The sequence below is a fragment of the Cricetulus griseus genome, chromosome 3 (assembly GCF_003668045.3).
Source record: "Cricetulus griseus strain 17A/GY chromosome 3, alternate assembly CriGri-PICRH-1.0, whole genome shotgun sequence".
Taxonomy (NCBI): Eukaryota; Metazoa; Chordata; class Mammalia; order Rodentia; family Cricetidae; genus Cricetulus; species Cricetulus griseus.
Genome location: NC_048596.1, coordinates 147855595 through 147877196, shown reverse-complemented (window position 1 = coordinate 147877196; position 21602 = coordinate 147855595). Strand labels below are relative to the sequence as shown.

Here is a 21602-nt window from a genome sequence, read left to right as displayed (position 1 = left end):
AACTGCACACAGTTAATATATAGTCTAATGCACAATCTATTGCAAACAGTAAAAGGAAGATAGTTATTAAAAATCTACAAAAGTAAAGTAAACACAGATCTGGGAAGGAACATTCTAAGAATATATATATATATATATATATATATATATATATATATGTATGTATATATGCATATGTATAATGCATACAGATGTATGCTATATATCGATTGCAGAACTTTCTATTCCACCTGTTAACTATATAGTTCTTGCTTGATAACTGTTTTGTTATATATAATTTTTCTATGTTAAAGTTAAAACCTTCCTTTTTATTTAGACAGAAAAGAGGAGATGATGGGGGAGGTCCTTCTGCATGATGTTAATATATGTTTCTCTTATTGTTTGATGAATAAAATGCTGATTGGCCAGTAGCCAGTCAGGAAGTGTATATAGGAAGGCCTACCAGATGAGGATAATGCTGGGAAAAGGAAGGCAGAGAGGAGCCACCAGGGGGATGCCATGTAGCTGCTGAGAAAGCAAGAGGTCCAGGCATCACAAGGTAAGCCAAGAGCTTGGGGAGATACAAAGATGAATAGAAATGTGTTACTAATAAAGAGAGAGTGAGCCAAAAAGAAGCCTAAGCCATTGGTCAAGCAGTTTATAATTACATAAGCCTCAGTGTGTTTATTTGTGGCTAAACAGCTATGGGACCAGGTGAGACAAGAACCTCCGTCTGCAGTATATGAACATATAAAAACCATTTTTATATTTCTATAGACATATATTATGGGTTAAACACAAATGCCAGTCACATGCAACTAATACAAAGCAAACAAATGGTATGTGCACAGATATACTTAGTCATAGCATAGAAGGAAAGAATGAGGCAAAATCAGCTTTTAAGTGATACATGTTTAGTTAATACCCAAAACTGTTGCCTATACTCACACTCTATTCTCCATGACAATGCTGCAGTGCCAATGACAGTAGTAGGGGAGAGAATAATCTCAGGATTTCTAAAAATTTCTTGCCAATGTTCATGTCTATCTCCTGAGGAGACAGAGTCATGGAACAGTACTCCAATGTGTCATAAGGAACCACCCATTTTTCACTTGCAAACTTCATCAGGGAGCTAAATTCCAGATTTCCTGCATCTGGTGGCTTTATTTACATCTGTTTGTTTTTATGGTGTTGCAGATGGAACCAGGGGTCATACACAGACAACCAAGTGCTGCACCGTGAGCCACATGCCCAGCTTCCAGAGGAATGCATTTTGATCATGTTTAATCTTCTTCATTAGCTCTTCCCAGATCTGCCTTCCCTTCTCTTCCCATCCAATTTTGGGTCTTTTTTTTTTAATTGAAGTCAAGTAGGTAGTTCTTTGCTAGGTCAAGCATATTTGAATATGATCCCTTCTGATCATCTGGGCTTACATAATGCTCATTCAAATAACTCATCTGGGTCTATAGAATGGTTACATTTAAGCTGTATTTTATTTTCCCCTGTAGAGCATAGAAAGCATCATGCACATGAAGATGAAGTACTTCTTATATTCATATAGGATAGTCTTAAACTCATGAAGCCCAGAGTGTCCCTGCTCTGCCTCATCCCTTACCCTCTACCACCAGTAGCTGGGACTACAAGCATGTGTCACCTTCTCTGGATTGCTGTGTCTTTAACAATTAAGTGTCAACTAGTATACTTATTATAAAATCATATTCCATATTGATAGACACTACTGTGGTTTGAATTTCATCCATATTAAATTCACTCCATTACATTTCAGAAGAAAAGAAAATATTGAGTCTGAGAATGGTTTTTGTAAATATAAGTACTTTGGGCTATCAGTGTTTATTGTACTTCTGCAAAGTGTCATCACACTGGAATTCAAATAAAACTTTGGCTTTTTGATAACCTCTTGGAGGAAAAAAGGTGCAGAAGGCTCTAAGGTATGTATCTGTACTCAGACATTTTCAATAGCAGAGGTGGATAGGAACAGTGTTAACTTTATGAGTCACCTAGTCTTTGTGGGAAGTACCAGACTTGTCCTTAGGACATGTAAGTGAAGTGGCTAATCCAACAAACAGGAGGACTCTGCATCACACAGAGATCTGTAGATGCAGCTGCAAGTCCTGTGAATATTTTTGTTTTTTGTAACATTGGAGGGGCTTCTTTTTAATTGACTTGGCACAAATATTTTCAATGAGTAATTTTCAATTCTTTACTCCAGGGTTCCATGTAAAGAATTGGGATAAAATATGATGTTTTGCAATTTATCACATTTTATCACTCTTTGCCAAGTGTAATATTCAATTTGTTGTCATTGTGATTCATCTCATAAAGTTGATTTCATGTAGAGTACTCCATTCTCACAAAAATATTGGTATTATCTCTGTTGGAAAAATACTATTGAATAATAGTGTATGGGGATTATAATTTTAAATTAATAATGTTAGCATTTAGGATTTAAACATTACTGATAGCATCACTGATGTGACAAATTAGGATGTTTAGGCATGAGGGCAGTGAGCAACAGTCCAGGGACTAACTTAATTCAGTGCAATGCATGACGATCTCAAAAGTACCACCTAAGGTTAGATACTCAGGCCTGATAAACCTGGCAAAATGTAATCTTTTTGTATAACTGAATAACTGCCAAACCTTAAAAATATAGCATTGGTTGGGGGCTGGAAAGCTGGCTCAGTATTTAAGAACATTTGCTGCTCTTGCAACAAATGGGTGCCTAGAATTGCCTTCATTCTAGGCACCCATTTGGCAGTTCACCACCATCTGTAACTCCAGTTCTTGGTGACCGAATGCCTTCTGATCTCCACACGCACCAGGCACACATGGTGCACAGACATCCAGGCAGGCAAAACACTCACATACATTAAATAAAATGAATGTACGAACAAGTAAGCATCGACTGAAGTGAAAACAGTCACAAAAACATGCAAACAGATTTTCTTTCCTTTTGTTTTTTGTTTTTTGCAAACAGATTTTCTTAAAGGCTTGTGTCCCCTTCACCCATCGAAGGCAGAATGTCATTAGTGGAACAGCACTGGTCGGGGAATCAGACACCTCAGAAGTCAAACACTGAGGGTGCAAATCAAATACCTCTGCCAAAAAAAGCAATGACTGAGCAGATTCCTTAATCTGCTTATGTAATATGGAGAGACTTGCATTATTCCCTTAACTTTAATAATAACAATTAAGGTGTGTTGCTGGTTATAAGTGCTGTATAAAACTGATATAAAAATAAATTTGGCTTCCGATGCTAAGAAGGGCTTTTAAGATCACCACTTAGAAATTGTGAGCAAATGAGTCACTTCATTGATTTTTTTTGCAACAGGGAGGGGATAGTACTTTTTGAAATGATGTTTAATGATGTCTGGCATCCTTTCCCCTTCAGTGTACTATAATTGCCCTGAACAGTTTTCAGCTGAGTGAGTGGGCATCTGTGTTCAACAGTTTGAAACTGAAGGATACCGTGGACAGATGCTACACATCTTCATCAAAATGTCCCATAGGAACCTCCATACTGTGTGCAGTGAATGAGACAAAAGTCACAACAGGCAACTTTATTTTTAGAACCTGAATCAAAAAAATCAAGAAAAATAAATAAATGGTGTCAAGTCTCTATTATGTTAGTACACAAAATAAACAAAAAATACATTAACATTTATCATGGGATCCTTTAAATGTATCCGCATGATCTGATGAGGGGAAGGTGATTTACAACACGGAGACTCAACAACCATTGACTGAAATGCACAGCACTGCAGGCATCTAGACTAGGTCAGCAAGGATGAGCAAAGTGGCTAAGGCCACCCAAACACCGTCCTCAGATGGAGACTTTGGTAATTGACTGTGGTTACAAAAAAAAAATCAGCCCCTCTTCCTCCTCAGGTTGGATGGTCATTTTGTCCATTTTTATTCCATGATGAGTCCATTTTAAATACTTCAATTATTTTCAAGACACTCCAGATCCACCGAGCAGCAGACTCTCCCATTCTGTACAAAAAGAACATAAGTGTCAACCACTGAGACAGACTATACAGCTATGAGCAGTTTGTCATCTGTATTCACAACAGCTGAACAGATGTTACACTTCACAAATGGGAAGAGGGTATCCAGTTAGGAAGAGGAAGTAAGCATGGCAGGCACAATCTTCCAGGTGACTTGTAGGCTTTTCTAGCAGACCCGTTTCATGTCTTGCCCGCGTTCAATCTATGCTCCAAGTACACTCCAACAATCCAAGTTTTCACAATTTATTTGATAAACTTATTTCCAAAACATTCTTCACAAATATAAATATCTCAAAGGAAACAACTAGCCATCTCAGAAACTAATGAAAGTAAGATTAAAGGCAAATCCAAAATAGAGTCCATAAAAGTGCAGACATCAAGGGTAAACATGGCTGCTCACCTCATCAAGATCAGGAGTAAGGAGTGTTTAGGTGAATAAATTCAGGGCAGTTTATTAAAATTCAATTTCATCAATTAATATAAATATGCCTTTATAATTCCCTTTAATGAATTTCAAACCTGACATTAAAAAGGAATTAGATGTTCTCTGCTCCCATCTCCAATGGATCACACATATCTCCAATATCCCTTGAGTCATTCCAGTCTCCAAGCCCCCAGCTCCCACATGGATTCCCTGGTAAGCTACCAGCCATGCCTGCTGGGAAATCAGGTGAGGTAACTGCAGAGCTCCACTTCTCTTTCCTCTCTTCCAAAGACTAGTCCATTCCTAGTTCTGTGGCAGGCCACCTGCTGTAGACTCCCCTCCTCTCTGCCCCCATATACAACAGATAATACAGAACTTCTCCCCCAATCTCCTTTCCCACTCATTCTTTTGTCCCAGTCCCCAACTCCAGAAGGCAGTCTTGAAAACCCATTTGATACCTGCAAATCATCACTCTACCTCCTCTTTTCCAAATTCAGTCATTCAGTCTCATCTCCAACTCTGTCAGAGCCTGCCTGCCATGATTCCCCTTCCTCCCAGGGCACTGCTGTGGTTCCCCTTCATCTCAGAGCACCTGCTATGGTCCCCCTTCCTCTCAGAGTACCTGCTGTGTCCCCCTTGCTCTCAGAGTACCTGCTGCAGTCCCCACTTTCTCTTAGAGCATTGCTGTGGTGTCTCCTTTCTCTGAGAGCACCTGCTATGGTCCCCCTTCATCTCAGAGCACCTGCTATGGTCCCCCACTTACTCTCAGAGCACCTGCTGTGATCCCCATTCATCTCAGAGCACCTGCTGTGGTCAGCCTTCCTTTCAGAGCACCTGCTGTGGTCCCCACTTCCTCTTAGAGTACCTGCTGTGGTCCATTCTTCCTCTCAGAGCACTGCTGTGGTCCCTTTCCTCTCTGCTCCCATCTCCAGATCTAGTCAGATCTTCTCCTCTAACCTTCCTCTCCTCACTTCCCTTGGTTTCAGTGCCCAGCTATAGAAAGCATCCCTAGGAGCCCTCTTGCCAAGCCTGCCAGAAAATCAAATAGGTCAGCAAAGCAGGTAGCAAGCTTCATGTCTCCACTCTCATTTCCTCCAAACTAAATCCTCTAGGCTCATTCCATATCTGTACCAGAGCACCTGTTGTGGCCTTTTCTTACTCTCTGCCCCCACTCCTAGGGACTAGACTAGATAGATCCTGGTGGAGCAGCCTGTTTTCCTTCCTCCTGTGGAGTCTCTCAATCACCCACCCCTATTCCGAAGTGTCAGCACCCAATACCCAGAAACACATTGTACTCAAACTCCCAGTGAACACACTTGGTAGTATCATAGTAGTGTTACCTACTAGCTCACACACAGCAACCATACCCACCTAAGAACCAGAGAGGACAAAATCAACCAAGGAACAAAACACCCACCCATAAAGACAAGATCAGATATCAGCACCCAGACTTACAATCATCTCAAATTCAGATGCCTAGATGCCCAGCATAATAACAAAATCAACAACTGCAAGAACAATATGTCCCCAGTAGAGCACAATAATCCTACCACAATATGCCCTGAAAAATGCAACAAATTGAAGCACAAAAATGCACATAAAATAGAATATATGAATATGAATTTCTTTAAGGAGGAAATGAATTTATCCCTTAAAGAAATCTATGAAAACACAAACAATCCATGAAAGGAAATGAATACAACAGTTCCAGACCTGAAAGCAAGAATAGAATTATTAAGAAAACCCAAACTGATGTAAACATGAAAATGAAAATTTTAGGAACTTGATCAGGAACCTCAGAGGCAAGTCTCACCAAGAGAATACAAGAGATGGACAAGAGAATCTCAGGCAATGAAGACAAGATAAAAGAAATGGACACCTAGGTCAGAAAAGGCTAAATCTAAAAAATTCCAGACAGAAAACACCTAGGACATCTGGGACAGTATGAAAAGACCAAATCTAAGAATAATAGGAATACAGGAAGGAAAAGAAACTTGGGTCAAAGGCACAGAAAATATTTTCAACAAAATTTCTCTAACTTAAAGAATCAAAGTACAAGAAGCATACAGAACACCAAATCGATTTGACCAGAAAAGCAAGTTCCCTTGGCACATAATAATCAAAACTCTGGACAAAGACAGAATATCAAAAACTTCACAGGAAAAAGACATATAAAGTCAGACCTATTAGAACACCTGACTTTTCAATGGAGACTCTAAGAGCCAATAAAACCTTCATCAAACTAAGAGACACAGACACCAGCCCAGACAACTACACCCAGTAAAACTTTGAATCACAAGAGAAGGAGAAATATATTCCAAAATAAAGCCAAATTTAAGGAATATTTATCAACAAACCCAATCCTATAGAAGGTACTAAAAACAAAATTTCAACCTGAAGAGGATAACCACATACAGGAAACAGAAAATCAGAAGAGAAGAAAGATGGCAACACACACACACACACACACACACACAACACCACCACCAACAACAACAACAACAAAATAACTAGAATCAGCAAACATTGCTTATTGATAACTCTCAACACCAATGGTATTAAGTCCCTAATAAAAAGACACAAACTAAAAAAAAAAAAAAAAATGGATGTGAAGACAGGATCAACCCTTCTTCTGTATCCAAGAAATACATAAACATCCAGGATAGACATCACCTCAGGATAAAAGCATGGAGAAAGATATCCCAAGCAAGGGTATTTAAGAAGATTATAGCCAGATTAATATTTGACAAAATAGATTTTGAACCAAAACTAATCAGAAGAGATGGATGGATAAAAACACTATGTTCTCATCAAAGGAAAAATCTCCCAAGAGGGCATTGACAATCTTAATGTATATGGATGAAACACAAAGGCACCCAAGTTTGCAAAGAAATATTACTACAGATTAAATTACACATTGACCATCACACACTGATAGTTTGAAACTTAAATACACCACTTTTGCTGGTAAACATGTCATCCACATTAAAAACTAGACAGAAAAATGATGGTGCTAACTGATAAACCAAAAGGACCTAACAGATATTTTCAGAACATTTCATTCAAGCACTTACAAAAATACTTTCTTCTCAGCAGCTCATAGAACTTCCCCAAAACTGACCACATATTTGTACAAAAAGCAAGTCTCAACAGGTAACATAAAGTTAAAACAACACCCTGCATCCTATCTGACCACCATGGATTAAAGCTGGATATGAACAACAGAAACCCTACAAAATGATGGCAACTCATTACTGAATGAAAACAAAATGTATCAGAACAGAAATTAAGAAAGTAATTTAAAACCTTTAAAATTGAGTGAAAATGAAAATACAATATACCCAAACTTAGGGGACATAATGAAGGTGGTTCTAAGAGGCAATTTCATAGCACTAGGTGTCTCCCAAAAAATTGGAAAGATCACCTACTAGTAACTTAGCAGCACACCTGAAAGCTCTAGAACAGAAAGAAGAAATCACAACCAAAGTGAGTAGACAGAAAAAACAAACAAACAAACAAAAAGAAACCCTTAGGGCTGTAATCAATAAAACAGTAAGAAACAAAAAGTTGGTTGTCAGAGAACATCAACATCAATACATTGACGAGCCTTTAGCCAAATTATTTAAAAGACAATGAGAGAAGATTCAAATTAATAAAACTTGAGATGCAAGTGGGTCATAACAGCAGATACCAAAGAAATACATTTATAAGGACACACTTTAATAACTTGTATCCCACCAAATTGGAAAATCTAAAAGAAATGATTAAATATCCCAGTATATACCACTTACCAAAGTTAAATCAAGATCAGATTAGCAATTTAAACAGACATATAACCTCTAGTAAAATAAAAGGAGTAATTAAAAATCTCCCAACCAGAAAAAAAGTCCAAGGCCAGAAATCTATCAGAATTTCAAAGAAGAGTTAACAAAAACATTGTTCAAATTAATCCACAAAACAGAAACAGAGGGAAAATTGTCCAACTCATTTTATGAGACCACAGTCACCCCACCAAAGCAACATTAAAAACCAAACAAAGATAGCCACAGACCAATTTCCCTTACAAACATAGATGTAAAATTACTCAATAAAATACATGCAAATGAAATCTAAGGACACATCAAAAAGATCATCTACCATGATGAAGTAGGCTTATCTCAGAGATATAAGGATGGATCAATATATAAAAATCAATAAATGTAATCCATCACATAAACCATCTGACAGAAAAAAAGACATGATCATCTTATTAGATGCAGAAGAGGCCTTCTACAAAAATCTAATATTCCTTATGATAAAACTGCAGGAGAGAAATTAGGGATACAAGAGACATACCTTAACATGATAAAAGTGTTTGCAGCAAACCCATAGGCAACATATGTTTAAATGGAAAGAAATTCAAAGAAATTCTACTAAAATCAGGAACAAGATAAGGTAGTCCATTCTATTCCTTTCCAATATAATACTTAAAGTCTTAGTTAGAGCATTGAGACAACTTAAGATCAAAGGGATACAAATTAGAAAGGAAGAAGCCAAAGTATTCCTATTTGCTGATGATATGATAATATACATAACTGATCCCAAAAATTTTACCAGGGAACGCTTACAGCTGATAAGCATTTTCAGAAAAATAGCTGCATACAAGATTAATTCACAAAAAATCAGTAGCCATTCTATATACAATGACAAATGAGAAAGAAATTTAGACACAAAACCCATCAAATCGTGTTATAATATAAAATACTTTGTGGTAATACTTAACCAAGCAAGTGAAAGACTTGTATGATAAAATCTTTAAGACACTGTGGAAGAAACTGAAGATATAAGAAGATAGTGAGATCTGCAATGCTCATGGATTAATACAGCCAACATTGCCATTCTACCAAAAGCAATCTACAAATTCAGTGCAATTCCCATCAAAATTCCAGCCCAAAGCCGGGCGTTGGTGGCACTTGGGAGGCAGAGGCAGGCGGATCTCTGTGAATTCAAGGCCAGCCTGGTCTCCAGAGCGAGTGCCAGGATAGGCTCCAAAACTACACAGAGAAACCCTGTCTCGAAAAACAAACAAACAAACAAGCAAACAAAATCCAGCCCAATTCTTCACAGATCTTAACAGAATTCTCAGCTTCATAGGTATATACAAAAAGAATAAAACAAGGATAACTAAAATAATTTATAAAATAACTGTGGGGGTATCACTGTCCCCAATTTCAGTTTGTACTACAAAGCTATAGCAATAAAAACTGCATGGTATTGGCACAAAAATTCATCCACTGTTCAATGGAATTAAAGACCCAGATATAAATTCACATGCCTATGGAAACTGATTTTTATTTTAGACAATAAAAGGGCCAGAAAACACACACTGGAAAAAAGACAGCATTTTCAACAAAAGGTCAAACTGATTGATAGCATATAGAATGCTATCAATGATCCATATGTATCACCTTGCACAAAACGTAGTGCCATATGGCTCAAAACCCTCAACATTAAACCAGATACACTGAACCTGATAGATAGGGAAGTGGGACTTAATCTTGAAATCATTAGCACAAAAGAAGACTTTCTGAATGGAACACCAATAGTGCAGGCACAAAGATCAACAATTAATAAATGGGACCTTAGGAAACTGAAAAGCTTCTGTAAGGCAAAGGACATTGCTATTCAGACAAAGCAGCCAACTACAGAATGGGAAAATTTTTTCCTACCAAATCCATATCTGATAGAAGACTGGTATCCAAATATATAAAGAACCCAAGAAACTAGATATCAGAAAACCAAATAATCCAATTAAAATCCAGTATAGACATAAACAAAGAATTCTCAATAGAGAAAACTCAAACTAACTGAGAAACACAAATAAATACTCAAAATCTTTAGCCATCAGAGAGATGCCATTCAAAAGTGCTTTGAGATTCCATCTTACACCTGTCAGATCAATAATGCAAGTGTTGCATGCTGGCACAGATGTGGAATAAGGGAATTACTCATTCATTCCTGGCTATACAAATTGTAAAGCCACCCTGAAAATTGATATGGCAGTTCCTCAGAAAGATGTGAATCTACCAGCCTCAGAAGCATTTGTTCAATCATGTTTGTTGCTGCTCTTTTTATATCAAGAAACTGGAAACAACTTAGATGTTCCTCAACAGAAGAATGAATAAAGAAAATGTGCTATATTTACACAATGGAGTATTAATCAGACATTTTTGATGATATCATGAAATTTGCAGGCAAAGGGAACTAGAAAATAATCATTCTGAGTGAGTTATCCCAGTCCTAGAAGGACAAATATGGAATGTATTTGCTTATATGTGGATATTAGTTGTTAAACCAGTGAGAACAATCTACTCTCCATAGAACCACTGAGGTTGGTGTAGAGTAAGGGACTAGTGAGATGAACAGATCTCCTTAGGAAGGGGAAATCAAATGTATAGCTATGGGTGGAGGAGGTGGGGTACTGGACCAGAAGGCTGGAACAAGAAGGAAGCAGATAAAGGGAAGGAGTAGGGGGAGGGCAGCTAAAACTCAGGGCCATTTGATGGGTCATACTGTAACCTAATATAGTAGAAGTATATATATGTATATATACATACGTGTGTGTGTGTGTGTGTGTGTGTGTGTGTGTGTGTATGAAATCTAAATGATGTAACAGAGAAGACAAAGTTCTTCTAGGACATCCCTTGAAAATGAAACTTTCAGTACTGGAATTAGGTTATATCTAATTGAGATTTTGGTCAAAGAGGTTGTTCTAAGGCAATCCCCAAACAACCCAGGGTATTGCTAAGTCTATAGGTTGCTCTCCACAAACTGATTTCAAGACACCATTGCTGAAGACAACATATGTGCATCTTATTCAAGATGAAGAAGTTGAGCTGGTGCTTATACAGATCATTGACCCTATGTGCTACTACTGTCTTTGGTACAGGAAGGTACTCTATAAGCTACTAAAGTAGAAATGTAGACATTGACCAAGCTATAAACTTTTTTATCTACAATGATGTCCTGCCCACAAAATATGTTAGGGCAATGCTGGCATAAAGCTGTGGGAGTAAACAACAACTATCTGATTTCACTTAAGGTCCACTCTGTAAGATGCATTCCATATATGACACTGCTTGGGTAACCAAGAGCCTGAGACTAGATAGTCCAAGGACCTACGGTAGAACCAGATACTACTATTCTAAAGTAAAATAATGTAACAATAAAAAATCTCCTAATGACATTCTATTATATTCATAGATCAGTGCTTTGTTTAGCCATCATCACAGAAGCTTCTTCCTGTACTATATGGGAAAAATATCCATATTTTTATCCACAGCCAGACACTATGCAAAGAGCGAGAGACCTCAGAACATTCAGCCTTAAAGGGGATATCTCCATCAAGTCCCTCCCCTCAGGCTCAAGGAACCATCCAGAAAATGAGACAGAATGAGTGTAAAGGCCAGAGGAGATAAAGGATACCAAATAAACAAGGCCTTCAAAATACAATAGGACCGACACACACATGAACCCACAGACACTGAGGTAGCAGACATAGGGACTGCACAGAGCTGAAAGGAGAAGTGCATCCATTTACCCATCCCTAACACAGAAACCATCTCCAACTGATAACACTCACAAATGAAAATTTAGTTTTCTCTGACGCAGTGTCACTGGGGAGACAAATAATTTTAAGGGTAGGCCCCATGTCCAGCAGTTGATGGCCAACCAAAAATGAACTCAGTGGTATCTCTGCAGGTCCTTTGCCTCACAGTGTCATGTCAGACCTTTTTCATTTCTTTTTTAAAAATATTTCTTTTTGTTTTTAGTTTTTATTTTCGTTTTAATTTTTACTCTATACCTACTTTGTGTACATGTTGTAGCTTCCAGTTTTGTGATTTTATAGGATTCCTGTGTATAAATGAAAAGGTCTTTGCATTTATGGATATTTCTTGTGCCTTTTCTGGGGCTCTTTTCCTTGTGTTTGTTTCATCCTGTTCCAACATATTCATTTTATCTAATTCTATCCTGTTTTTGTTTATTAGTATCCCTTAGATTCCTGTTTGTTTTCTAAGGAGAGACAGGAAGCGGGTATATCAAGGTGAGAGAGGAGGTGGGGATAAACTGGGAGGTGTAGGGGGAGGGGAAAATATAATCAGGATATATTGAAAAAATTATTTTCAATAAAATAAAATGAGGAAAAGAAATTGGATGACCCAGGTGCCTCTGTCTCTTGGGCATCTTGTTTGGTGAAAGTACACATGGGATCATGGGTCTTTTGCTATTGGGTGTTTGACATTTTTTTCTGCTGGGGATTCATCCTAAGATAGTACATTCTAGGAAACAAAAAAATGCTGACACAAATAAATCCATTAAAAGACAGGCTGGAAAGCCTCCTCTAATGGCTGAGGTGGAGGCAGACTGTGATGGAACCACATTGACTATCTTTCTTAATATGCTTAATCTTAAGAATCTACAAGTGATGTTTTAGCTGAGATTTTGACTGCTCGATGAAGCATCACTGTAAGTCGCCTTTGGTCACAATTCTATGTACACTGAGGGGAGGGAGGGCCACCTTTCAATTGCAAAAGACACATGAGGATATTTCATGGGGAATCCTCCTAAAAGACAGAAATAATCACAGTCAAAACACCACAGCAAGTGATGCAGGAATATGTCTGGCAATGTAAAATAAGACAGAGGAAACAGCTACATAGATTCCCTACCCCAAGCCATTGATAGTCTCTGTAATTTTCCAGGATGAAGCTAAGAAGCTGTGTGCTCATTCTCTTTTCTCCCCTTTCCTACTTCTTCCTTCTCTTTCTATCTCCCTATACTGCTCTTATCTCCCCTTATTTTTCTATATTGAAGGTCAAAATAACTTGAATTATCTATTGCTGAGCTTAGAGTCAGTTGTTAAAATTCAGTAATTTTAAAGGCAGATTTGTATTATTCCATATCCATTTGGAATCTACCTTTATACAAGGACCAGCTATTATCTGTATATACTTACTGTTCTCCTGTGAGAACATGTACTTCATGGAATCTGAATTCAGAGATTCCAGAAGGAAACTATCTGTGCCACATACACACCACGAAAGCTGGTTACCTTGCATTTACAGGTTGTACAGGGAGATTCAGCCATTGTCCACACTGCACCACTCAGCCTTGAAATACCAGAGCTGTCCAGGCAAGTTTTTCTGATGTCATAGGCAATATTATCAGCCAGGCAGGGGTCACTGACACAACGGGGACAACACTCCCCTTCAAAGATGGCTGTGTATTCACAGCTCAAAGTAGGACAGGCTAGGGGCCAGCAGTCTGCCTCCCCTTCCTGTGGAGAGAAAGATGAAATGAGTCATCCTCATTCTTACACAGTGTTATATTCCCAGTATTCCTTGCAGCAGAAAATCACTAAAATCTCATTATTCTCCTTGCTGAATGCTTCTAACATGTACCACAATACATATGATCAGTCTTTCTCTATGAACACACCTTCTACACATGTGACTTCTATGAAGTTAATACCTTCCTCAGGATGGTTTTTCTGACCACCAAATGCAGCGTTGACAGAAAATCTTAAATAAGTTTGTGTTCTAAGCACAGCCTACAGTTATTTTATCATGTTTTATTTATTTTTAAAATCAGGTTGTACTGTATATTTGATACAACTCAACATTAACTTGAGCTTTTCAGACTTTGATTGGTTGTTTTCTCTTGCTGCTGATGGTCAGAGTTTTGTCCAACAGATGCTAATAAAACAAACAACAAAGAGATGCCCACTTTTTTTAAGGTCAAAAGTGAGACCCAAAGTTGAATATTGCAACAGCAGCATCAACTGAGAAGCTGGTGTCAAGTTCAGAGATGAGGTTGGGTGTCCTCAGGAGAAACTACCTCATGAGGCTTAGTTCTCCATGTCACAACTAGAATGATGGAGCTTCTAATGGCCTCATATTCTGGCTACAAGCACCATGGAGCTGCCTATATCAGCAAGGTCTCTCCACACATCCTCATTGTCATCACACTACTTACTGTCACCTGTGGTTAAGTCTCATTTAATTTAGCCAATGTTTACAGACTCTGGGTTGTTGATGTTTTGACTATGTCTTCCTTGAACACATGACATTATTTAGCATCTGTAAGAGGTAAAATCTTGAAAAATATTTATTAAACGTGACCCCTATTATTCTAAAGTAATTTTAAGTTAATGCTCAGGAGCTTCTGTAATTCAAAAGGACTATATATTCCAAGGACTGGACATACAAGATGTGCTTTTGAAATTCTTTGAATGAAAACTTCATATGTAAGATGATGCCAGTAACTCCAGTTATCTGATGACTGGCCTCTCAAAAAAGAAGTGTGGTTTTCCAGACTGACACTGGAAACAGATCTGTAGTTGTGCTGGATGTGTTTGCCCTTGGGTGGGAATTTGTAAAATTGGCCATGAACTGAATTAATCTATGTTGCAGTCTTAGTATTAAGATGGATTGTAAAGGATACATGTTAGGACTGCTTGTACATTACCCTGGGGATTTATGGGAACTTAGATAACAACTTTCTGGGTGCTAGTTTTCACATAATATCCAGAAAGAGAAAAATTCATTTCAGTAAACATTAAGGAGAAAGCTAAGAGTTTCCTTTAAGAGCTGACTCAGGTAGAATGCTCAGAGATGGAGCACCACAATCCCACAATTCCCAACTTGCAAGTCTTTCATCCTTAGAAATCACTGCCTGTGCTGCAATTTGAAACACAATGAACCAGTTCTGGAAATTGGACATTTTCTTTGAACTTTCCCCTATTCAGAAATATTATTAGTATCCTTACATAAATATTTAAAATATTTTTTCTATTTGGACAGATTTTCTATGGAATAAAACAGTAACAACAATAGTCACTATGTTAAGGGCCTTCTGTGTATTGAGTGTGGTATTCATCTTTCACATACACTCTCTTTTCTCCCTAACAATCTCTGAAATTGAGACTCATCCATCTGTGGATACTTACAGAAAAGCATAGTAACTGAGAGGTTATGACACGTCCAAAGTGTCCACACCAACCTAGTCCTTGAGACAATTATAGAATTGGGTTCTCAGCCTTGTTCACCCAAACCCATTGCTTCTATTATGTTTCTTCTATTGACACTTTTAAAGGTTATGTCAAAAGCAATAATAGGCTTGGTTCTTTCTGGACAACTATTGCCTAACAAGCCACGGAAGGATACTTGATGAGGATTTTCCTTGCTCTGGACATTTTAAAATAAATGGGCATATGCAAACTTTGCTCAGGTTAAATCTGTTCCATTAGTACATTCTTCTTACTTTTTGGGCATTTTAAATGCAATGTAAATATCGCCAGGCACAGTACATGGTCCCCTGGTTAAGTAAAGCTCCACAATGCTCTGCATAATACTGCAAACATCTGGGAATTCCAGCCCCAAAGCACATGAGTTTATAACCTTTTCTAGAGCAAAGGCACAGAATCCCCAGAAAACTGACATACCAGACACCGGCATTGCTGGCAGCTGTGGGTCCAGTTGTCTCCACTTCGATACAGCTTATGTCCGCTTTGATCTAAACATTGGCTTGTGACCCTGGTGTCACACTCTGGGCAGCAGAAAAGGTCAACATTTGGATTCTGGCAATCACAAGCTGTTCGCCGGCAGAATATTTTCCCGTCCTGTTGAGGAGTGAGGTCAAGGAGGTTTTATGATTAGGAAAATGCATGCACAGATGCACTATGAAAATCAAGCCCTGTAAACACTTCATAGAGGACACAGAAAAAACTTCCTAGACTCTGCCTCTGTCTTAGCTACTTCCCACCCTGTTCAAAGCAGGCACAGGCTTTCTTTCACAGAACTAACCTACAGAGCTAGCTGAGTCAAAATAGCAGCATTACTAAGTTCATCCCAAGAAAAAAAATCAGTGTGTTCTTTGAATTTCTTAAAAACTCTAAAAATTACATTTCTAGATAAGAATTATAGCTAACCCAGGCAGCTGAGCAACCACTTGGTGGCAGAGTCTGGGTGAACAAGCAGGAAAGGGGAAGTAGAACAAGAGAGAAATGAACAGAAGCAAGGGCAAACTGCATATATGTATGTATATATATATATATATATATATATATATATATATATATATTGAAAGCATGACATTGTCTGCTAAAACACCATCAAACATACTGAAATATACTCACCTAATGTTATACCAGCCTTGATACTTAAGGGATGTGGGGAGAATTAACTGAGGTCCAGAGACAAGTATCTTATACATATCACACAGTACAGCAGAATCTCCAAACCTACAACCATGTTCTAGAGTTTCAAAAGAATTTTCTTCTACATGGAAGTATTTAGGTTGCTTATTTGAAGCAATTATGGTAAGTTGTCACCTCCCTCCATGAAGTGGTTTACCAAATTATAGACACAATACAGTTTCAGGAGTACTAGTCTTGGGCATACACGGTTACAAAGCACTGACAGACAGTCAAGACCACCTGAGCATTAAGACTGAATACTTGTAGCATGTTCATCAAACAAGTATATCTCTGCTAATGGAGAAGCTAACGTGTGAGGCTTGTGGCTACCATTTATGGATACAATTAGTTTTGTTAAAGGTTTACTTTTGCTAAAAAAAAAATTGTGTGTGTGTGTGTGTGTGTGTGTGTGTGTGTGTGTGTGTGTGTGTGTGTGTTCCTACAGAAGCCAGAGCCCTTGGAGCTGAAGCTACATGTGTTTGTGAACTAGGGTGCTGGGAACTGAGCTTGGGACCTCTAGAAGAACAATGGTGCCACTTCTCATCATCTCCCTATGGTTACTTTTTTGAGCATTTCTGAATCTTAGGGCTAGATCATTGAAAGGACACAAAGTCTATCTTCACTGTAACAGCCATACCTAAAAGTTACAAAGACTGAAATTATCCATCCTTGGGAACTCCCACTAAGAAAGGTGTTTCGGGTACATGACTGTGGGTCTTAGTCTTGTTATCTCTGTTGACCTCAGTTACTTTTCCTTGAAACAGCTCCTGCATTCTTTTATAACACCTCAATCTTCAGTTATTAAAGGCTACGTTGTATGTATTCATTGAGTTATTCCTTCTGGGGAAACATCTCTGATTCCTCAACCTGCTCCCATTGTTTGTATCTTTTCATTACACAGCAGCTTTGGTGGCTCCCTCCTCCAAGCTTTGACTACTGGGTATGATCTTCACCAACTTTATTAGTCAAAAACTAAATACTTATCTCTTTTCCCAATGGTGTGAAGTATTACCTATATTCTATTTAATACTGATTACCCATTGAACAGAGATTAATGACTTCATTTCTCAAGTCAGATAACTAAATATAAGTCTTCAGAAACAAGGAGTGACCTGGGTTTCTGTCACCATGGTTTAGCTTTCACTATACTTTCTGTAATGCAGGCCACTTTGTTTTCCTGTTTTGGTTATGTCACAGTGTTGACTGATATTGAGCTTAATTAAGACCAAAACCTCATTAAGCCCTGCCCCATCACCTGTGGCTGGTTGATTGGGAAGATATGTGCTTTCTGATGCATGTTGCATTTCATCCTATTAGATCCATCTCACCTACACTGTCAGTCACAACTTTTACCAGATACTGCATTTATCATCTTCCATGGATCATACAGCTTCACAGTTACTGACATCTGCAAAAAAAAATGGATCTTCCAATGATGTCTTAGTCCATTTCATCCATAAAATGGATGGTAAGGTTAAGTTCAGTGGAAGTGAAAGTGAAAATCCTTAAAGCACTACATTTCTTACAGAGAGTGGAAGGGAAATACTGGATACGTTTGTAATGACTCAAGAGGGTGAAAAGGAGCCTTCACTCAAAATGTGTGTATTGTCTCTGCTATAAAAATGGAAAGGGAGCATTGTTCCAAAATATCAAGAGATGAAAAACATACAGATACTTGCATTGCATGCATATGCATACATTAATTTTACAAAAACACCGACCTCCTATAAGTATGTAAAAATGTGTGTATATAGAGAAACTGAGATATATATGAGAGAGAGAGAGAGAGAGAGAGAGAGAGAGAGAGAGAGAGAGAATCTAGAAGTAAACAGGTGAATTGAACCAGATATTTTATATAACCTAGCATTGATGTGTCCATATTATAGAAATCTTCCAACATTAAGTCCTCAGCTTATGGGCTTATAGCATGACTCCCATCACTTTCACTAAGAATATATTTCATAGAACTATGCCATCTTTTTTATTTCAGTGTTGAGAACTGAACCTAGGGACACACATCTGCCAGGCATATACTTTGACACTCAGCTGTTTCCCCAAGTACCATCAACTTAGTTTCTGTAGCAATACATTTCATTTCCCAAGTATTGAAGGAAGTATCTAATCCATGTGGTTTAGACCAGGACCAAGCAAAAATATAAATGATTTTCACAGATTACTATATTTCTTGCCATGAGGTCCAATCCTACCTACTAGCTAACAGAATGAATAGGAACGAATGGTTAGCCTTCAGGGTTATTGCAGAATAAAACAATTTCACATCTCATCAATTATGTGAATATGCAAACGAGTCACCTCTTAGCTTCTATTAAGTTTCAGCACAATGACAATGTTCCAGTTGGCCTTGAATTACAGAGCAACTGTCAAGAGAAATCTTTTTTGATAATGGAAATGCCAAAGGTGGCTTCATTAATTCAAGTAGAATATGATTATAAAGACTTACTCACAGAGTGTTATCACAGTAGACACCAAGTGGGGACAAGAACAGGGCCCACACTCAGCAAGCTATCCTCCTTGTTTGAGTTTGGACTGTCCAGCTAAGTTGGTGACCCCGGTTCCAATGAGATATCAAAGCTGAATTCGTACCCTCCTGCTTAGAACTTCACTGTTTCCAGGCAATTTTATAATGGAAGTTCAACCATGCACACAATTAATAAGAATTAAAACATTTAAATTATTTTTTAGATGTTTAAAAGCAGGAAAACTCACACTGGCAGAAAAACATTTGAATGTATGTATACTGTGTAAAATTCTAGGTCTTAAATTTAAAATGACATTTTATTATTGAGTCACTGCAATACCAATTCACTCACCAAAGACTATACAATTCACATCCATGTCATTGTCTGAAACTCTTAAATTGAGTAGTTGGATTTATGTGAAATTCTGATGTATCCATTGAATAAAAATATAAACTAACAGTTAGCAAGCTGATGGCCAAGTTCACAGTCAGCAGTGCCTGATAAAGTTCCATAAAGCACAAGCATCTGATACAGTTACATGGATCCTGTTGATTTTATACCACAGTGGTGAGGTTAAGTATTTGTATCACAGTACTCACAGTTTACAAAATTTAAATTATTTGTTAACTTGTGCTTAATGAAAATGCTGATTCCTGGGAGCTGGAGAGATGGCTCAGTGGTGAAGAACACTTGTTGCTCTTGCAGAGGACCCAGATTCGATCCCCAGCACCCACATGGTGGCTCACAATCACCTGTAACTCCAATTCCAGAGCATCTGATGCTCTCTTCTTACCTACATGAGCACCAAGCACACACATGGTATACATACATATATGCAGGCAAAACACTCATATACTAATCTAAAAAAAAATTTAAAAAAAGAAAATGCTGATTCCTGACATAAACCATAAAATTATAAATATTACTCTATACCCATCTATTGTACTTCCTCACAAACTGATCAGACTGTGGTGGCCAATATTTTTCCAATTATTAATTTTGATATTAGGTAATAGCATAGCCCATCCTCTATAAGTGTAGGGACACAAATACCTTCAGTGTCACATTTTCATAAATTGACATAATTCCCAACGCAGAAAATTCATAACAGAATAGACACTAGATCCCAAAAAACAGACTCTTATGAAATTATTTTTCTCTAAGAAGCATTTTTATAGCATTAGGAAGTTATGGGACAGGAAAATATGATTTCTGCTAAAATAAGACTGAAAGATTCCAAGGTATTTGTTCTCAAAATGAAGTTCTCAAAACCAAAGTATAACTATATCATGGGAAATAGCTAGAAATGTAATTTTGGGGCATCGCCCTGTATCTACTGCTCCAGAAACTTAAGCCAGAGTCTGGATTAAGAGTTGTAACAAGACCCCCCAAGTGACTCTGAAGCAGAAGGAAGCTCCTGAACCACAAATGGGGAAATAGCACACATGAGCAGTGAGAGCCAATGTGCCATTATGAGCCATCTAACTCTGTTTTTTTGTTTTTTGTTTTTTTTTGTTTTTTTTTTTTATGCACAACTCATTACATCACAACAAAAGAATCAGATTACCAGGCCAGAGAGTAGAAACATAGAAGAGATTTGGGGTTCTACATCTGTTTTAAAATAATCATCCTCACCCCAGGAAAATTGCAACCAAAGGAAATTAATGCAATTGGAAAAACTTATGCAAAGAAAGACACCACAGCCAGATCCTGAATAACCCTCTCCAGGATCTAGCTGGGTGAGTGTGACTGAGGGGAGATACTCACTGTCTCCTGCCCTCCAGATCTAACTCAATTTCCCAATACCATATTCCAACCTAGTCTGCCTACAAAGCTTATGCTGAAGCCAACCTCAAGGCTTTAAGCAGGAGCCACCTTGCCCCTCTACAAATTACAAGTCTTATCCATGCCACATCCAATCTTTCCATCCACACATATTTTGCACTTCCTTATCTAGGATCTAGCCTGATGAATTAACTTAATTTTCCCCTCCATGCAACTTGCACAATCCAAGATCTACTCCTGCACTCTAGGCTCAGATCAAGATGCACATCCTGAATATCATCCCAGTCTCCTGACTTCATTCCATCTAAATGATATTCAACATCTAGGCCCAACCTGACCCATACATACATTTGTCTTCTGCTGCAACCTGCCTTTTCCATTTCACCACAAAACTAATAAAAGTAATCCATATGTCCTGATCTCATTAAAAAATACAAACAATATGAAAGACCAAGGCTTTATCTGTTCCTACAAGTTTTGTAAATCTGTTTGCCAATAAGACTTGCCTGTGGGAGCTCACAGACTCTGGATCAAACAGCTAGGGGGAAGCATGCATAGGAACAACCTAGGTCCTATGCATGCCTGTGACAGTTATGCAACTTGCTCTGTTTGTGGGGGTCATAGCAGTGGAATTAAGAAGCATCCCTAGCTTCTGAGCTGGCTTTTGGGAA

General features: G+C 38.0%; 1 protein-coding gene across 3 annotated transcripts in view; it reads right to left on the bottom strand.

Moving 5' to 3' along the window:
- Positions 1–3640: 3640 nt before the first annotated feature.
- Positions 3641–21602, bottom strand: part of LOC100765471 (protein kinase C-binding protein NELL1) — an 864465-nt gene continuing 846503 nt past the window's right edge. For all 3 annotated transcript variants that reach the window (XM_027410508.2, XM_027410509.2, XM_035442493.1), the window contains 3 exons: positions 15914–16090; positions 13523–13747; positions 3641–3993 (listed from right to left, as the gene is read on the bottom strand). In XM_027410508.2, coding sequence (XP_027266309.1) covers positions 3943–3993; positions 13523–13747; positions 15914–16090 — 453 coding nt within the window. In that variant the 3' untranslated portion in view covers positions 3641–3942. The remainder of the gene's footprint in view (positions 3994–13522; positions 13748–15913; positions 16091–21602) is intronic.